The sequence below is a fragment of the Lepisma saccharinum genome, chromosome 8 (assembly GCF_977018435.1).
Source record: "Lepisma saccharinum chromosome 8, izLepSacc3.1, whole genome shotgun sequence".
NCBI lineage: Eukaryota > Metazoa > Arthropoda > Insecta > Zygentoma > Lepismatidae > Lepisma > Lepisma saccharinum.
In genome coordinates, this window is record NC_139236.1 from 19764203 (window position 1) to 19780455 (window position 16253).

The window sequence follows — 16253 nt, forward strand, 5'->3', positions numbered from 1 at the left end:
CCTTGTTTCTAAAAACACTAAAACCAATTTTTGAAAAAGACTAGATATACATCTGTGAATCCATTCTACTGTGTATTTTTCCATTGTTCTGAAATTATTTTACCTGCTATGCTATTTTTATTATTATTATTATTATTGTTGTTATTATTTTTTCCGTTCAATACTCTGTAAAGGCTATGTTCTGAACAATGAATATTTATGTATATGGTTGGATGTATATATGTTTCTTTCCTGTAGTACCTCACTTATAATCTTGTGTGTGTGTGTTTGTATGTAATCTACACTTTTATATGTTTATTATTTGAATTATGTAAGGCGATTGCAGACAGTTTGAGGAAACACCTGCGCCCTATTGCTATGAGGATGGCGTGTTGTAGTTTTGTTGCATTCTGTCGTCTGTTCCAATCGATTGTTAACAAGAGGTTGTTGTCTCTTGCTGTTGTTGCTCGCGGGCGGCCTTCACCTTGCCTTCATCGCACATTCCCGTTCTTTGGAATCTAATAACAGACACTCCAAGGGCTACAGATACCTCTCGTTATCTATCCAGCTTCCATCCTTCCTATGGCTCTTCACGCTATTGATTCAGGTAAATCGCACTTTAGAGGCATTGTACCACTTGCCCACGTTCCTCAATGAACTCTTACACTATCCTTGGACTGCTACTGTCATTCTTACAGCTGCGCACTTCAGTTGTTAATTCAGAGATATAGGCATTAATGATGGGAAAATAGTCAATTGAATCCAGTAATGGTGTTAGGCGCAGTGGTAGCGTCATTGCCTTGTAACCAAGGGGTCCCGGGTTCGATACCCGGTGGAGGCACAAGTGGTTCGGATTCCACTTTAAACTGTAGGTCCAGTCCCGATTAGCCTTACTGTGCATAAAGTGGACTTAAAACACCAAATCAAATCAAATCAAGTAATGGTGTTAAATACCATCCAACTTGTCAATTAAATTATTAAAATATTCACATATTTTAATTAGTGTAATTATTGTAATTTTAAATATTATTATCATTAATATTAATTTAGACCAGAATTGTCATTTCTAATAGTAAAAGTCAAAATATTAAAAATTCACAAAAATTTCCATTTACATCAAGGTTATCTGGGGAGTGGAGTGAAACACACAGAAGGCAAAGAGTTACGACGTGCTGTCACATGTTTTCCATCTCTAGGCATCCCAACCTTACGAAAAAAATCATATTAGAACCCCCCTCCCCCCCCACCCCCGAGTGGTACCGACAACTTGCCTGGCTCAAGGCCTACTAGACAGGCTCACGCAGTCCGCTGGAGATGTTCTGAAAGTAATTTGACTACAAACTTTAAAAGCTCTGTTGATGTGTAAAGTTTTACAAAATGTTATTTGAAAAGAACAATGTGCTGAAGGAGATCCATTCATCGGCAAAATATTAATCAATGACTTCTAATTCTAAAGGACTGTTTGGTTGGAATGCACTGCATATCATCATGTTATGTAAGTTGTTAATAGTGCAGTATTTATTTATTTAATTAATTTTCAAACATAAGTTTTTTAACGAAACAGTTTTCATATTAAAATGTGTACATATTAAAATTTGACGTGCCGTTTTTCCTTCAGGAAAATACAAATATTTGTTGTTTTAAAAATCTGATCATTTTATGTGGAATTTACTTTCTCCCGTTGGAATGTGCAATGTGTGTGCTATAACGGATAGGCGTGATTCCGCGAGTTGAAACGTGGGATTATACCCTGTCCCACCTATCTCTGGAGCAAGGTCGCGCATAGCGGTAGAGGAGTGGGGGGAATCGAGTGGACAGGGCGAAGCAGTACACGCTGCTGGAAAGGCTGGTAACTGCAGTCGTCCCCTTCCGCCCACGCAATACTGTTCCCTTTCGCGTGTTCATTGGTGGAGTCGTCTCGCGTCACTTGTTTTCGTTCGCTTGCTCGAGAGATACGGGACTAAGTGTATGTATCCTAAAATACCTCCTGTTTTCGCGGTCGGCTACAATAGCATGTTCCCGTACAAATGACAAGGCTACACTCTCTTCTCCGATATCTGGCAACAATCGATGTGTCGACTTTTTCTACAGCAACCTGCTTTTTCACCCTCACCCTGAAGGAGAAAAATGCGAAATCTACGTTTCTTCTTTAGATATGAGAATCTTAAGAGTAGTTTACTACCGCACTGCTACGCCTTTCTGTAAGACAACGGGAAGCTTTTTGGAAGTGACGAAAGATCCACAGTCAACGCGGTTTGATGACTGCACCCTAATGCAGTGTTCTTAAAGCTCCAGGAACTCAAAAATTCTAATGGGTTCCACAACAGGACAGGAACCTTTTTCTCGCACAATTTAATCTCTGTCGAAGTTGCGTATTGTTTCATTTCAATACGGAACTTAAACCGAATTTAAATTCATCCGAAAAAAAAGAAAGGTTCCTGGACCGTATTTAATTCCATCCGGGAAAATGGTTCCTGGACCGTATTTAATTTCATCCGGAAAAAGTGTTCCTGAACCGAATTGAAATACATCACAGATAGAAAGGTTCTTTACGGTACAGAACCCATTTACGCGTGCTGATTTTCTCTCCTGGACCGGAATTGACTTTATTTAAAATTCCTGGACTTTTAACAACCCTGCCTCAGTGTACCACTTATCTACAACTCTACTGTGGATTCTACTGCTACAGTCATAGGAATCGTCACTCCTACGTTTGGAGGCAAGGAACATACGCAAGCATATATTATCAAGTAAAAATGAAGGGTGTTTACCGGTTCGAATCCGGTCTTACGTAATTTTTAAGCATGGGTGTTCAGTTATGTAAATAAAAAGTACCACAATAATTATACACGGTATTGTACGTCGTGTCGACGGTCCAAGAGTTCGGCCGATGGATAAGGACGCACAGGTTCCTTATACATTGGTCTTCATTTACGAGCCAAAATTATTACTACAAGAAGGAATCAGAAAACAGAAATCAAGACATTGAACACTTAAACATGTTATGACATAGTCTTTAATGCACTGTAGATGACATACTTACAACACCTTGCCTCCCTTCTACACACGCACCATGCGGACAAAACACTATCGCCAACCCATAAGTCTCTGGGTCGGAACAAGTTAGCAGCGGCTGATGGCCAGCGTTACGTACAAACACTAGTCCTTTACGTGAGCACCATTTCCTATCAAGTTAAAAGTTAAGGTTGAAATCTCAAAGCTAAGAATCTAGACTTTGTCGAGAGAGGAGAAAATAAATTCCTCTCCGACCTGCAAAGGTGCTGAAACGAGAGTCTCGATGTGAAAGTCTTAACTGTGAATCTTGCCCTGTCAATGTCAAGTCCCTACTTCCTCTTTTTTCCTTCGTTCCCGGAAGAATTGTCCTTCTCTCTATTGGTCGTTGAACTTTTTACTCCTCCCACACGTGGTCATGTCTGCACCGAAGGGTGATAATGCTTACACTGAAGGGTGATAATCGCGTAGCACAAAAACACAATAAGACCTTGTTTGAGAGCTGATCTCGAGAACGAAAAGTACATCGTTCTAATTAATTTTCATTGCTCACACCTCGGACACTTCGTTAAAGTTATGCCTTCTGTGGCTGTCAAAACTTCACTGAGGCGAAGAGATACGAAGAGATATTTTCGGGCAGGGTTATAGTTCAAGATTCCGTACTATTTACCCTTGTCACTTCACTGTCACTGAGCCAGACTGGCGGGCGCGCTCGTAGAAAATATGTCCCATCTCTTCGAGGCTGTTATGTGTGGGACTATTGTTTCCATCCGGAGCCTGGCCGGCTGCGAACTCTCTTGAGAACAGAGGGTCCTTGTTTGGGAGGAGGGTGAGGGTATTCGTCGGGGGTTTTAAATTTTAAAATGCCTGAAGTTCCGTGATTACCTGCTTCTCTAAATTTCAACCATCATGCTGAACTCTAATTGATTGTGACGTGAGCCGAATGTGGAATGGATGGATATGAGAGTTTATTGCGGGAACATTCTGGTTTCTTTATCTCGAAGTAGGTGCTGTGATAAATGCAGGGTTTCATGGGAAAGAATGCTTGTTTACATAGACAGCTGTCCTTTTCTCAGAGAGCAGAAAAATGAAATCTTGGGGAGAAATGCGTAGAAAGACCGATGGTAGTGGTAATTGGTACATCAGATGGTAGTGGTAATTGGTACATCGGTTATAAGCAGTTCATCTGCGTCGAAGACATTGGTTGTCTATGTCAGCTACTGCTACTGTTCTTTGTAGGTACGAAATCTGATTTCGCCAGTTGCTGTGTGCTTTTCTGTTTCCTTTCGTGTTCCTTGATTGCATGGTAGATCGTGTAATATGAGATTGATTCGTTTGATACGAGGTTGAGTTGCTTCTAGAACAAGATCAACAATCAACAGGAAAACTACGATGCGAGAACTAAATATAAGTCGATTCAATGTCAGAAAAAGAAAAATGTGTAACCGAAAGGAGCAACGTATCTCTGAAGGCTACCGTGACGTGTCTTCACGCAAGAGAGAAAACCGGCTGCTCATCTTGACTCATTGGAGGACCACGCGACTCATGTTCATCCAAGGGCAGAAGGAAACATTTTAAATCTCATTTTTAAAAAGTCTACACTTCTGGACGATTATAGAGAGCAGCAAAAAGAAGAAAAACTTTTGAAATATGTCTCAAATCATATGACAAGTTTGGAACAAGGTTGTTAAAGGTCCAGGAATTTTAAATAAATTCAGTTCCGGTCCAGGAGAGAAAATCAGCTGCGTAAATGGGTTCTGGACCGTAAAGAACCTTTTTATGTTTAAAGTACTGTATTTCAATTCGGTGCAGGGACCTTCTTTTCGGATCAATTTAAATACGGTCCAGGAACCATTTTCCAATGAAACAACACGCAACTTGGACCGAATTTAAATTGTGCGAGAAAAAATGTTCCGGTGCTGTTGCGGAACCCAATACATCATAGGCGTAACTTGGCGGGGGCAATGGGGGACCCTTGACACCCAAAATTTGTAGGTTTATTCAAATTTACAAGTCAGGGGACCTGAGGAGCAAACTAATAAAGAGTAATATTTCTGATTTCGCAAACGTCACAGTTATTTAGCAAATAATCCTGGACGATGTTTTTATTGGATGGAATACTTTTCGAGTCTCTTCCCTCAAATTTATTCTACTCCCTCAAAATTAGGTCAAAGTTTAATTCTGCCCACTCAAAATTAGGCCCCAAGTCTGATTTTTCCTCCTCAAAATTAGGCCCAACTTGGATTCTGCCTCCTCAAAATTTAGCCCAACTCTGATTCTGCCCACTCAAAGTTAGGCCCCAAGTCTGATTTTTCCTCCTCAAAATTTAGCCCAACTCTGATTCTGCCCATTCAAAGTTAGGCCCCAAGTCTGATTTTTCCTCCTCAAAATTAGGCCCCAAGTCTGATTCTGCCTTCTCAAAATTAGGTTCCAAGTCTGATTCTGCCTTCTCAAAATTAGGTTCCAAGTCTGATTCTGCCTTCTCAAAATTAGGTTCCAAGTCTGATTCTGCCTTCTCAAAATTAGGTTCCAAGTCCGATTCTGCCTTCTCAAAATTAGGTTCCAAGTCTGATTCTGCCTTCTCAAAATTAGGTTCCAAGTCTGAGTCTGCCCCCTCAAAATTAGGCCCCAAGTCTGATTCTGCCCTCTCAAAATTAAGCCCCAAGTCTGATTCTGCCCACTCAAAATTAGGCCCCATGCCTGATTCTGACTCTTCGAAATTAGGCCCCAAGTCTGATTCTGCCTCATCGGAATTAGGCTCCAAGTCTGATTCTGCCTTCTCAAAATTAGGCTCCAAGTCTGATTCTGCCTTCTCAAAATTAGGCCCCATGTCTGATTCTGCCTTCTCAAAATTAGGCCCATGTCTGATTCTGCCTTCTCAAAATTAAGCCCCAAGTCTGATTCTGCCCACTCAAAATTAGGCCCCATGTCTGATTCTGCCCACTCAAAATTAGGCCCCATGCCTGATTCTGTCTCATCGAAATTAGGTCCCAAGGCTGATTCTGCCCGCTCAAAATTAGGCCCAACTTTGATTCTGCCCCTAAAAATTAGGTCCCAAGTTACGCCCATGCAACCAACACATTATAATTTGTGTGTTCCTGGAGCTTTAACAACCCTGGTTTGAAATTTTACTTTGAAATAAAATAACGGAATATTTTTTGGAAATTCCACCAATTAAGCAGTCCGTAAATTCATTACTTGTTTGAACGAACACGTGGCCATTTTTCTCCACTTTGTTCTAATTACAGGAGAGCTTTCGAATATTAAACGAAAGAGATCGAGTTCCCGCTGATACAGCAGAGTGGCAGGGGCTAATGGGCGGAGTCGGAACAAACAAAGATTAAAGCTACCGTATATGTAGCTGCACCGTAGAGGTTGATAGGAAAGGAAAAGATGGGTTATCTTGATGAGTGCCCTCGAAACTTAAACTCAGCGTGCCCCGTGTTTGTTCTCGTCGCCGGCCTAATGGCGAACAGCCTCATCATACTGAGCAGAGGAAGCATCCTCATTTCCTGTAACGGCCAGCGGAGATAATGGTGGGCGGGGAAGGAAGGTTTTTGCGAAATTGTTTACAGTGATCGCGTTTCGGACCAGCGCCCTTCGGATCTCGTGGAAAATGGAACCGTCCAGTCGTTAGACACAATGTTGATGGCCCTCCCCGGAACGGAGGTAAACATTGGCTGCGCGTGTTTGGTGGACCGGGACAACAAACGATGCAATGTTGTAATAGAAGTTCGCAGCCTAATAACCTCCTAGAATTTGTCAGTCGGGTAGTGTTACCGGTTCGGCTATATCGGTCCTCTGCTTTCGGGGTTAATTTTCTTCTGTGGATAGATAGTGTTCCGAGCTTGCAGTGTAAACGCTGTCGTTTCGTAATCAGCGAGATGACTGCATAATGACTTGCCTATCTTTTACTATCTAAGTCCAATCAACTTAGTTTATTTCAAAGCTAAGCCTTGTACATCCCTATATTCCGCCCCCCCCCCCCCCCCCCCGGAACATGGTACTAGTATTTAATAACTAATTGGGCCTCTCCGATGACGCAGTGGTATCGTCGTCGCCTTCTAATCAAGGGTGTAATCGATACCCGGTGGAGACATATAGTGGTACGGATCCCACTTTAAACTGTAGGTCCAGTTTCGATTAGCCTTACTGTGCATCAGTCAATGAAAATCAATGACTAATTGATAGAACAACTACGAGGCGTATTTTTTAAGTAAGTACTGTTTTGATATGTACAAAAAACAAGTAAACTTTTTGTAAAAATTTTATTGTTACATGAAAGACCACACTTTTATCTACTTTTCCACATAATTGCCACCAATATTAAGGCGCTTATCATATCGAACAACAAGCTTTTGTATTCCGTCGTCATAGAAGTTTGCCGCCTGATTTGACAGCCACTGCAACACGGCCGTTTTGAGACTATCGTCGTCATCGTGGCGCTGACCTCCGAGATGCTTCGTCAGTTGCAGAAACACGTAGTAGTCACTGGGCGCTAGATCGGGGCTGTATGGAGGATGATCAAATTGTTCCCAGCCAAATGATGCGATGACATCTTGAGTTTGATTGGCCGCATTTGGACGGGCATTGTCATGCAGCAAAACGATCCCTTTACTCAACATGCCGCGCCTTTTGTTTTGAATGGCACGGCGCAGTTTTTTTAAAGTCTCACAATATGTTTCGGAATTTATTGTGTCACCACGAGGCAAAAAATCAACAAACAACACCCCCTTCCTGTCCCAAAACACGGTACACATGATTTTCCGGACTGAAATTGTCTGCTTAAACTTCACTTTCTTGGGCGATGTTGAATGCCGCCATTCCATGGATTGTTGTTTTGTTTCGGGTGTAACGTAGGCCACTCATGTTTCATCGGCTGTGACAATTTGGCTTAAGTACGCGTCGCCTTTAGCTTCATAACGCACAAGAAAAGTCAAGGCGCTACCTAAACGTTTGCTTTTTTGCGCCTCAGTTAACATTTTTTGTACCCATCGTGAGCACAATTTTCGATAGTTTACGCGTTCGGTAACAATTTCGTAGATAACACTTCTTGAAACTTCAGGGAACTCCTCTGATAACGAAGAAATCGTGAAGCGTCTGTTCTCTTTCACTTTTTCGTCGACTTTCTGCACAAAATCGACTGTGATCACTGAGGGTCGCCCACTCCGTTCCTCGTCATGAACATTCTTTCGGCCATCTTCGAAAGCTCTTACCCATTTGCGTACCATTCCATCAGTCATAATCATAATGTTTTGTCGGTACACTTCACAAATCTGACGGTGAATTTCAACTGCTTTCACGCCTTTAGCACTAAGAAAACGAATAACAGCGCGTATTTCACAGTCGGTGGGATTCTCAATCGGCGGAGGCATTTTAAATACGCAAAAACAAATTTATACACGATCGATGGTGCCGCAACGGCGTCTGTGGCTTGCCAACAGATGTAGGTACACAGTGCGCATGCACGGGACACCGACCGCAGCACTGCAGCGGCGGAATTTCAAAACGGTACTTACTTTAAAAATACGCCTCGTAAAAGGGAGAGTAAAGTGAATACCTTAATTCAGGGGTTCCCAAACTTTATCGTTTCAAGGCGCCCTTAGTGTTCAAGATTTTTCCGTGGCGCCCAAGTCAGAATGTAGGCCTAACAAACGCAATCAACGCTCAGTTAATGTGGTTAGGTTGCTTCCGTTAAGTTAAAAAATAAACACATATTTTCAATTCAGCAACATTTTATGTGTAAAAAGTAGTAAGGAGCACATAATTGGAACTATCATATCATTGATTCAATTTCAGTGATAATGTTAGAACATTTCGCAGCGCCCATGTAAGCCAGCCACGAGGTCCCAGGCCGCCGCGGCGCACACTTTGGGAACCACTGCCTTAATATGTTTTTGTTTACCTAGTAGATTTCTGAATGTAGAGTTACAAAAGTTTGCTGCATTTTTGCACAGACCTATTGCTGATCTACGTATATTTTCAACTTTGAGTTCATGGCTGCTTGGGGTCCACGTGCAATCAGTTGAGTCACTGCGAAGGCCTTTACACCTACCTGTCTGCAAACTGAGGCCATTGTCGAACTTTCTCCTCCGTTAGTAAACTTGATGGTGTGGTAAGCATGCACAGAGATATTGACATTTTTTTTGTCATACATTTCTGTAAGTTTTAGGCTGACATAGGGCAAGAAATCACTCTTCTTCACTAGTGCAAGTGTGTAGAGGAGGCGCCATCTTTAAAATAACAAAAATGGCGTTTTGAAGCTCACTTGATTAGTGTTGCAGCCTTGAGGTCGTTTTGTAAATATAATTTGACACCTCATGTAAATTTGTGCTTTATACAGTCTGTCCTGTAACTTCTCTTGTAATAGAAGCTCAACCTAAAACTGTCAATTTTATCGCTCATGCACCCGTTGGTTGGTTGGGAGGACCGCTGGACTTCAACGCACTACAAATTGTGAACCAGAAATCGAGAGGATCTGGGAGAAGTTATTCCACAGTTGCCAACTTGTACTTTAATTTCCTTTCACTTTATATTTGTAATTTTATTGCTCGAGTTGCCAGGGTGGTAGAGTGCGATGCGTGTTCTACTGACTATATCCTCGCTACCGAAAGTTCTTGGTTCAATTACAAATTGATCCTGGAATAAAGGTTCCTGGACCGTATTTAAATTGATCGGCAAAAAGGTTCCTGGACCGAATTGAAATACTTTACAGATAAAAAGGTTCTTTACGGTCCAGAACCCATTTACGCTTGCTGATTTTCTCTCCTGGACCGGAATTGAATTTATTTAAAATTCCTCGACCTTTAACTACCCTGGTTTTCCTACGCCATTGGAAGTTTGTTATTCCAAAGAGAGCATGTAAAATAATACTCCCATCAGCGTAATGCTAAGTTTTCTCCCCTTGCACGGCGCAGGGTGAGGTCGGTGGGGAGGGGCGGTTTAGGGTATTTACAGAACCTCTGTCTGACTGGTCCTAGTGATCTTAACCATTTTAAAGAATATAAAGAAGTGACGAAGATCGAACCTATATGAAGAAAGATTCTTGAAGCCTGAGATGCATTATTTCCCATCATCGTAGCTATTAGCAAGACGCGAAAGAAAATCAACGTAAAATAAAAAAAACAACTTATTGAAACACGTTCAGATTCATGTTCATTTGTCAAGATCGATATATTCATAAGCCTACTCAATTAGAATAGAAATAACACACCAGTACCGTTTTGAATGCATCAGATATTCTAATGTGCACTAATATACCGGTATCTAAAATAAGTGTAAAACAGTTCGAACTTTACACATAAAGATTCGCATGTGTTCATAAATCCAGACATATATTACAATTAATATTTTAATAATTCCGTGTCTAGTTATTTTATATCATACGGGGTAATTAAATCACAGTTGGTGTAACAAGTTACGTAGTCCCAATTAAAATATGACTACATAATATAACCTATTGAAGTAATGCATTTTCAGTGTACTTATAAAAATAGAATTACTACTACTTCAAAAAAACAATATGTACGATATAATAATAATAAATTTGAGTGTTGGGCCCCAATATTTTGTGCTACGTGATAGTTAAGTGATCCACGTTAACCCTGGTTACGCATGACGTATGTGGTGAGATTAAGTAACATATTTCCTCCACCTGTAAATTACGTGTTCACTTTATTTTCAGTCCCGAATTGAGGAAACGCGGGCTTGAAGGAAATGACCGAGTATTTATGGATGCTGAAGTGACCGGAAGTGGAAACGGATCGAAATTAATGATATTGAGATTGTTTTGTGTAGTTAAGTTCTCTAAGGAAACAAACGTGGCCTGGTTCTAAACAGCGGGAAATGGTATATTTCTGTATCCGCCGTGGAAACATATTACTATGTGCCTTTTTTTGTGTTACAGTTGAATTGTTGTTTTAAGTCCACTTTATGCACCTATCGGGACTTGGCCTACAATTAAAAGTGGAGCCCGAAGCACTATGCGCCCCTCACCAGGTATCGAACTCGAAACCCCTTTATTACAATGCGACGACTTCACCATCCATCATCTTATTGAAATGAATACCTTTTGTTCATTTTGTAATCGACTTTTCTTCTGTATTTTACTATCTGGAATTCGGGCTTCGCGTGACTTCCGTGGCGAAGTGGTTAGCGCTACGGCACTAGGGGTCGCCGTTTGGAATCCCGGCCTGGCATGGATGTTCTTTGTGAGTGTCCCTTCATCAATGTCATCATATCATTCACTCATCCTCATATTCGCGAGATGTCAAACGTGGCAGTAGCTAGCCCAGAATATACGCTCGAGCAGTAACAAGCTTTAATGAAGAACCGCAATCTCGTTCCCATAACATTGATTCCGAGTATCAAGATATATTCTCAGTCATACACGGTACAGTCACCGGCATTAAAAATTGGACACCTAGATCCTGAAATTTTCTTTGCAAGACGTTAGTTGTGTTGCATAACTCTACGGCTGTGAAAAATTACTACTCGTATTAATATCCACTTAACACCTTAGAGATAGGCAACGTACCTATCGCCTTGCAAGAAAGAGAGCATTTCAGGATCTAGATGTTCAATTTGTATTGCTGGTGACTGTACATGTACGACTTCTTTTGGACTGTCTACATATAAAGTTTCTGATTATAATCTAATTTAATATAATTCATCTTATGTAATAAATTGTACCTCTCTTTTTAATTTAAATTAAAGTTTTATTCTGGCTTAAATCAAGAAGATATATTTAATACTTCTAAAATTAAATTTAAAAAAAATCCAGCTAAAAATGGTATTCCACACAGGGCAACGAACTTTTGACTCGCAAAACTATATTTAATGATCCACTTATAAACGTGAGCGGATAAACAGGGGAAGATATCATCTTAATGATGTATCATAATCGATCTTTATACAATAAATATTCTGCCATGAATCTTTATCTCGTCGCTTGCAGGTCTACAAATGTTGAAGATAATATTTAATAGCATAAGAACTTCCATTGTTTCAAGTACATGTTGCCAACTTATTCCAATACCGAACTGGCTTGTTTACTTTGAAATTACACATAATGTGGCGTTTAATTGAAAAGTTTTACGAGCCGCCGCTGAGGGCAGTGATAATAGTTTGTAGAGTAATGACGCAATAAAAAAGACATGCCTTGTTGTCAAGCCCGTAGCGAGGGGGTAGGCTAGAGGAGGCAAGGGGGCTGAAGCCTTGGGCGCTATTCAAAGCTTTATGTTTTTTTAGAAAAAGAGAGAAATGCAACAAAGTCAGAATATGCGACTGAGAAATTTACACTTGGCAGATGTATATTCTGATAACACACTGCTGTTACCTAAAGTAGTAGGAATAGTACGTTTTGACATATTCTTAAATATTCTAAACTTTTTTTAAAGAAAAAACAGGAATGCAAACTACTAATCTTTAAATGTAACCTATATAATTGTAAAGCGATTTTTCCACCTGTTCCAGCAGCTCCGGTGACCACCCAGCGTCGTATGAAGTGGGTACCTGGAAGAAACTCTATGGGGTAATGGCGGCCAGGGACGTGGTGCTGATCACATCACTTCCATCTTCGGCTGTGACCAAGAAAGTGTGGGGCCCTATCGTCACACACCCTATACGCCTTTATGGCGTAGTGCAAAGCACAGGCCACAGGGGAGCACTTTACTTTGCTTTTTGACTTTGTTTCCTCATTTCAAAATTTGCAGGATGTAAATATCAAACTTTGACGTAAGAAAATAAAATTGAAGGACGCACATAAAATGTTGGAGGGCTAGGCCGGTCGGGGATGGGGGACAAGTCACAATCCTGCTTAGGGCGCCAAAATATGTATCTAGTGTGTTGCTATGTACGGTTGCTGAGATTAGGTGATTATGCAGACCGTTACCTTAGTTGTACCCCATCTGCTATGCTACCTGGGATCAATTGAGTAATGTCCCAAGTGACATTCTATTCAGTGCTTGAAGTACAAATTGCAAGCTGGGGAGTATATTTGGTGGAACCTTTGGTCTAGCCGGGGGATGCTCCTATGGGTTAACATGGTAACAATGAGGCTGCTGGGGATGCTTTGCGAAACATTTGCTAGGTGGGGGTGATACCATCACCTCGCATCCCCCTCAATTCGAGCACTGATTCTATTGATGAATTCTAAAGTAGGAAGCATTACGTTCATTTATCGCTCGATAATTACAATTTTACAGTATTGTGAATGTTTTTGCATACACACACACACACACGCACGCATAAACATGACTTGTACACTCACCTCAATTAGTACTCTGGCAGTTTGTTTCTTTATACAATATATTTGCAGAAGATACAATTCAACTTGCAAGTGTATCAATATACGCTGCATAAAACACACCTTATTACTAATTTCGTTGACCCTGTACAATGCTTTATAATAATATAATATTTCCTTTCGCTTGCAGATCGTTAGGCAGCAGCCATGGCGCTGAGTATCACCCCTCTGCGTCGTCGTCAGTGGCTGCTCATCCTCCTGGCTGTGGTCTTCGTTCCTTGGAGTTTCCTGGTTCTTCTCTCCGGCCCAGGTGAGTTCAGTTCCAGAAGTTTTGCTGTATTCTTTCAACACTAGGTAACTACGTACTTCACAATATTACATACTCAGTGGCGGCGATTGGGTTCCAAAACCCTTTGTAGATAAGATTTAGCATAGCGGAGGCAGAAGTGGGGAAAAATCGCCGCCACTGTAGTACACTGTATACTCTGTCCCAGGAATTTGTGGACCAAGCTATTGGGAACAAGTCTTTGCACAAATAGTGATTCGAGTGAGCTCAACCAATGAATTCGTAAGAGGGAAAGTGGGGCAAGGCGACTGCAGCTACAAGCCGTTTGCAGCAACGAACACTTCTTTGCTCCTAATCGTCGCTTTTCCATCTCGCCTCTAAAGTCCCCGGACGTGGACGTTCTTTTGGAATGTGTCTACATCTACTCATCATTTTTCCTAATCGTCGCGATTTAAAATTACGTACGCCTACAAAGCCAACTCATTTAACACTGAAGCATTAAAACTTAGTGAAGAGCAGAAAAATTCACGAGAATTAACGCTTGAAGTATAAATTGGTAAGGACCATGCAATAATTGTCGGAAAAATAATGAATTAATATCCCGTTAGAAGCACGCGTATGTATAGTGTGTCTCGCAGTCGAATTGTCCGCGGAGCGACGGCCAGAGTGCCGGGCAGTGGCAGCGCGTCTGCCGGAATTTGGACCCACAGCTGCACGCTGGCTTGCCACTGGACGCATCAGTTCTTCAGTATACAGATAGCTGGACACAACAGTTACAAGTGTTTGTGAAGTGATAAGGTATTAACAAGGGTTTGCATATACTTACGTACTCATACACACACTTCCGGACGAACATAAAGAAAATCGAACCCTATCTTCCTCACAGTCTTGACGAAGGGTGAACCGATGTTGCCAATTCTTGTAAGAACACTCACACCAAGAAGGCAGTGCTGGTCGGTGGAGATACTCTTGGCAGTTTTAGATCGATTCAAGGGGGAGAAACTTGGGTCGCCAACTTCTTGAGCATTCTCTTAGTTGACGACTTCTCAGAGAATGAGCCCTACTTGAATTTTAAGTATAGTGTGATTCACAAGTCGCGGAACCTTAACTTTGATCACTCATAACATTGAAATTGCAAGATATATTTAATCGTATTTACACTAAGTTTCCAGCATTGCGAGAAATTGTCCTTTAAGATGTCTTGAAAACTTCCAGTTCCTAGTTTTCTTCATAGGAGAAAATCATGCAGATTATCATACAAGGGTGCACCGAAACATCAACCTTTCTTCCACGTAATACACACTGGACCGTATTCTTGCAGACTTTACCGGATTCTTGTGTGAAACTAAAATTTAATCCACGAATTAGTTTTTATATTTTTGATATGAATTATACTGGCAATCAAAAGTATTCACTTATACAGGGTGAGCCTAAAAAAATAGACAGTTAAAACACTTTATAAATTGAAATTTGTTTGTTACATCAGGAAACATTTAGTACTGTTGGTGTGTAGAGAAAGTGTTCAAGTTTACGTCCTCCGCTTTTCGTTTGTCTTCGTGACGTGAGCACCCGTGACGTAAGTCGAGCAGTATGGCCGCTAGCCAGGTGGAGAAGGCTTTCTGCATGATTGAATTTACAAAAACAAATTATTTTACTTTCGTGCAGCGTCGTTTTAGAACACGGCATGGTAAACAACCACCCACAAGGAAGTCCATAGAACACTTGTAACTTACCAATGTAAACTTCAGGACGTACTCTTCAAACCATGTTAGTATTTCGACCCTATTATTAAAACTCTTCTTTCTGTGAAACTTTGAAAGTGTCTATTTCTTTTAGGCTAACCTTGTACATCTGTGTGAAAATATAAAGCAACCCCCTGCACATTTCAACATGACCTGAAGGCAGTGGTCTAAGTTAAATTTTTCAGGTGGGGAGAGATGTTTGCTCGAGTCTTGGGGATAACTTGGGATGCTACTATGTTTTAAAAAGAAGGGATGCAAATGTAGGATCCGAACATTCAAAATCCTGCCCATTTGCGGAGCTGATGTGATCAGCACCACACTCCTACCGCCTTTACACCCCAGGTACCTATTTTTTAGAGGTTGGGTGAATCCCAGAGCCGCTCCATGTAGGGACATTGCTAGAAAATTTACCACCTGAAATCATCCACCTCTGGAATCAAACCTGGGTCTTCCGCGTGACAGTCAGACACCCTACAGACTGAACGGCATTTCTTTATCTTTTTCTCGTATGCATGCAGTGTGAGAATTAACGCGGGGATGTAGGGGAGTTTCCCTTTCCAAAAAGAAAAAATATATCCCAGCAAAAGAAAATTATTTTTATCCCTGCCAGGGATGTTTTTAGCCCCCTCAAAGAAAATGGAATTGAATGCGTAGTTTACCATATCTTAACTATTTAACAAACACAATCTAAAAATCATTCGTGTTCATTAATGGTCCAGTCATAAAATATTTCCCTGCAGCCTTGTGAATTAAAAAAGGACCTCATTCTGCAACTGACCAACCTCACCTCACCGAGACAACAGCAAGCTCTTTTCCACTTAAGTTTCTATGCCATATAGCTGTTATTTAACTTGTATTAAAGCAGGGGTGCCTATCCCCCCTAGACCAATGGCGCAATCTCCCCAAAAATCATGTCATGCGTCCCCCAAATCATATCATGTGTCTCCCCTCACCCCAAAAATCATATCATTCGTGCCCTCAAACCACA

General features: G+C 41.1%; 1 protein-coding gene across 3 annotated transcripts in view; it reads left to right on the forward strand.

The window, feature by feature from the left end:
* The window catches only part of Mgat4a (alpha-1,3-mannosyl-glycoprotein 4-beta-N-acetylglucosaminyltransferase a), a 534709-nt gene that overhangs the window by 274764 nt on the left and 243692 nt on the right, over window positions 1-16253 (forward strand). For all 3 annotated transcript variants that reach the window (XM_083126326.1, XM_083126328.1, XM_083126327.1), the window contains one exon: window positions 13428-13547. In XM_083126326.1, the coding sequence (XP_082982452.1) occupies window positions 13445-13547 (103 nt within the window). In that variant the 5' untranslated portion in view covers window positions 13428-13444. The remainder of the gene's footprint in view (window positions 1-13427; window positions 13548-16253) is intronic.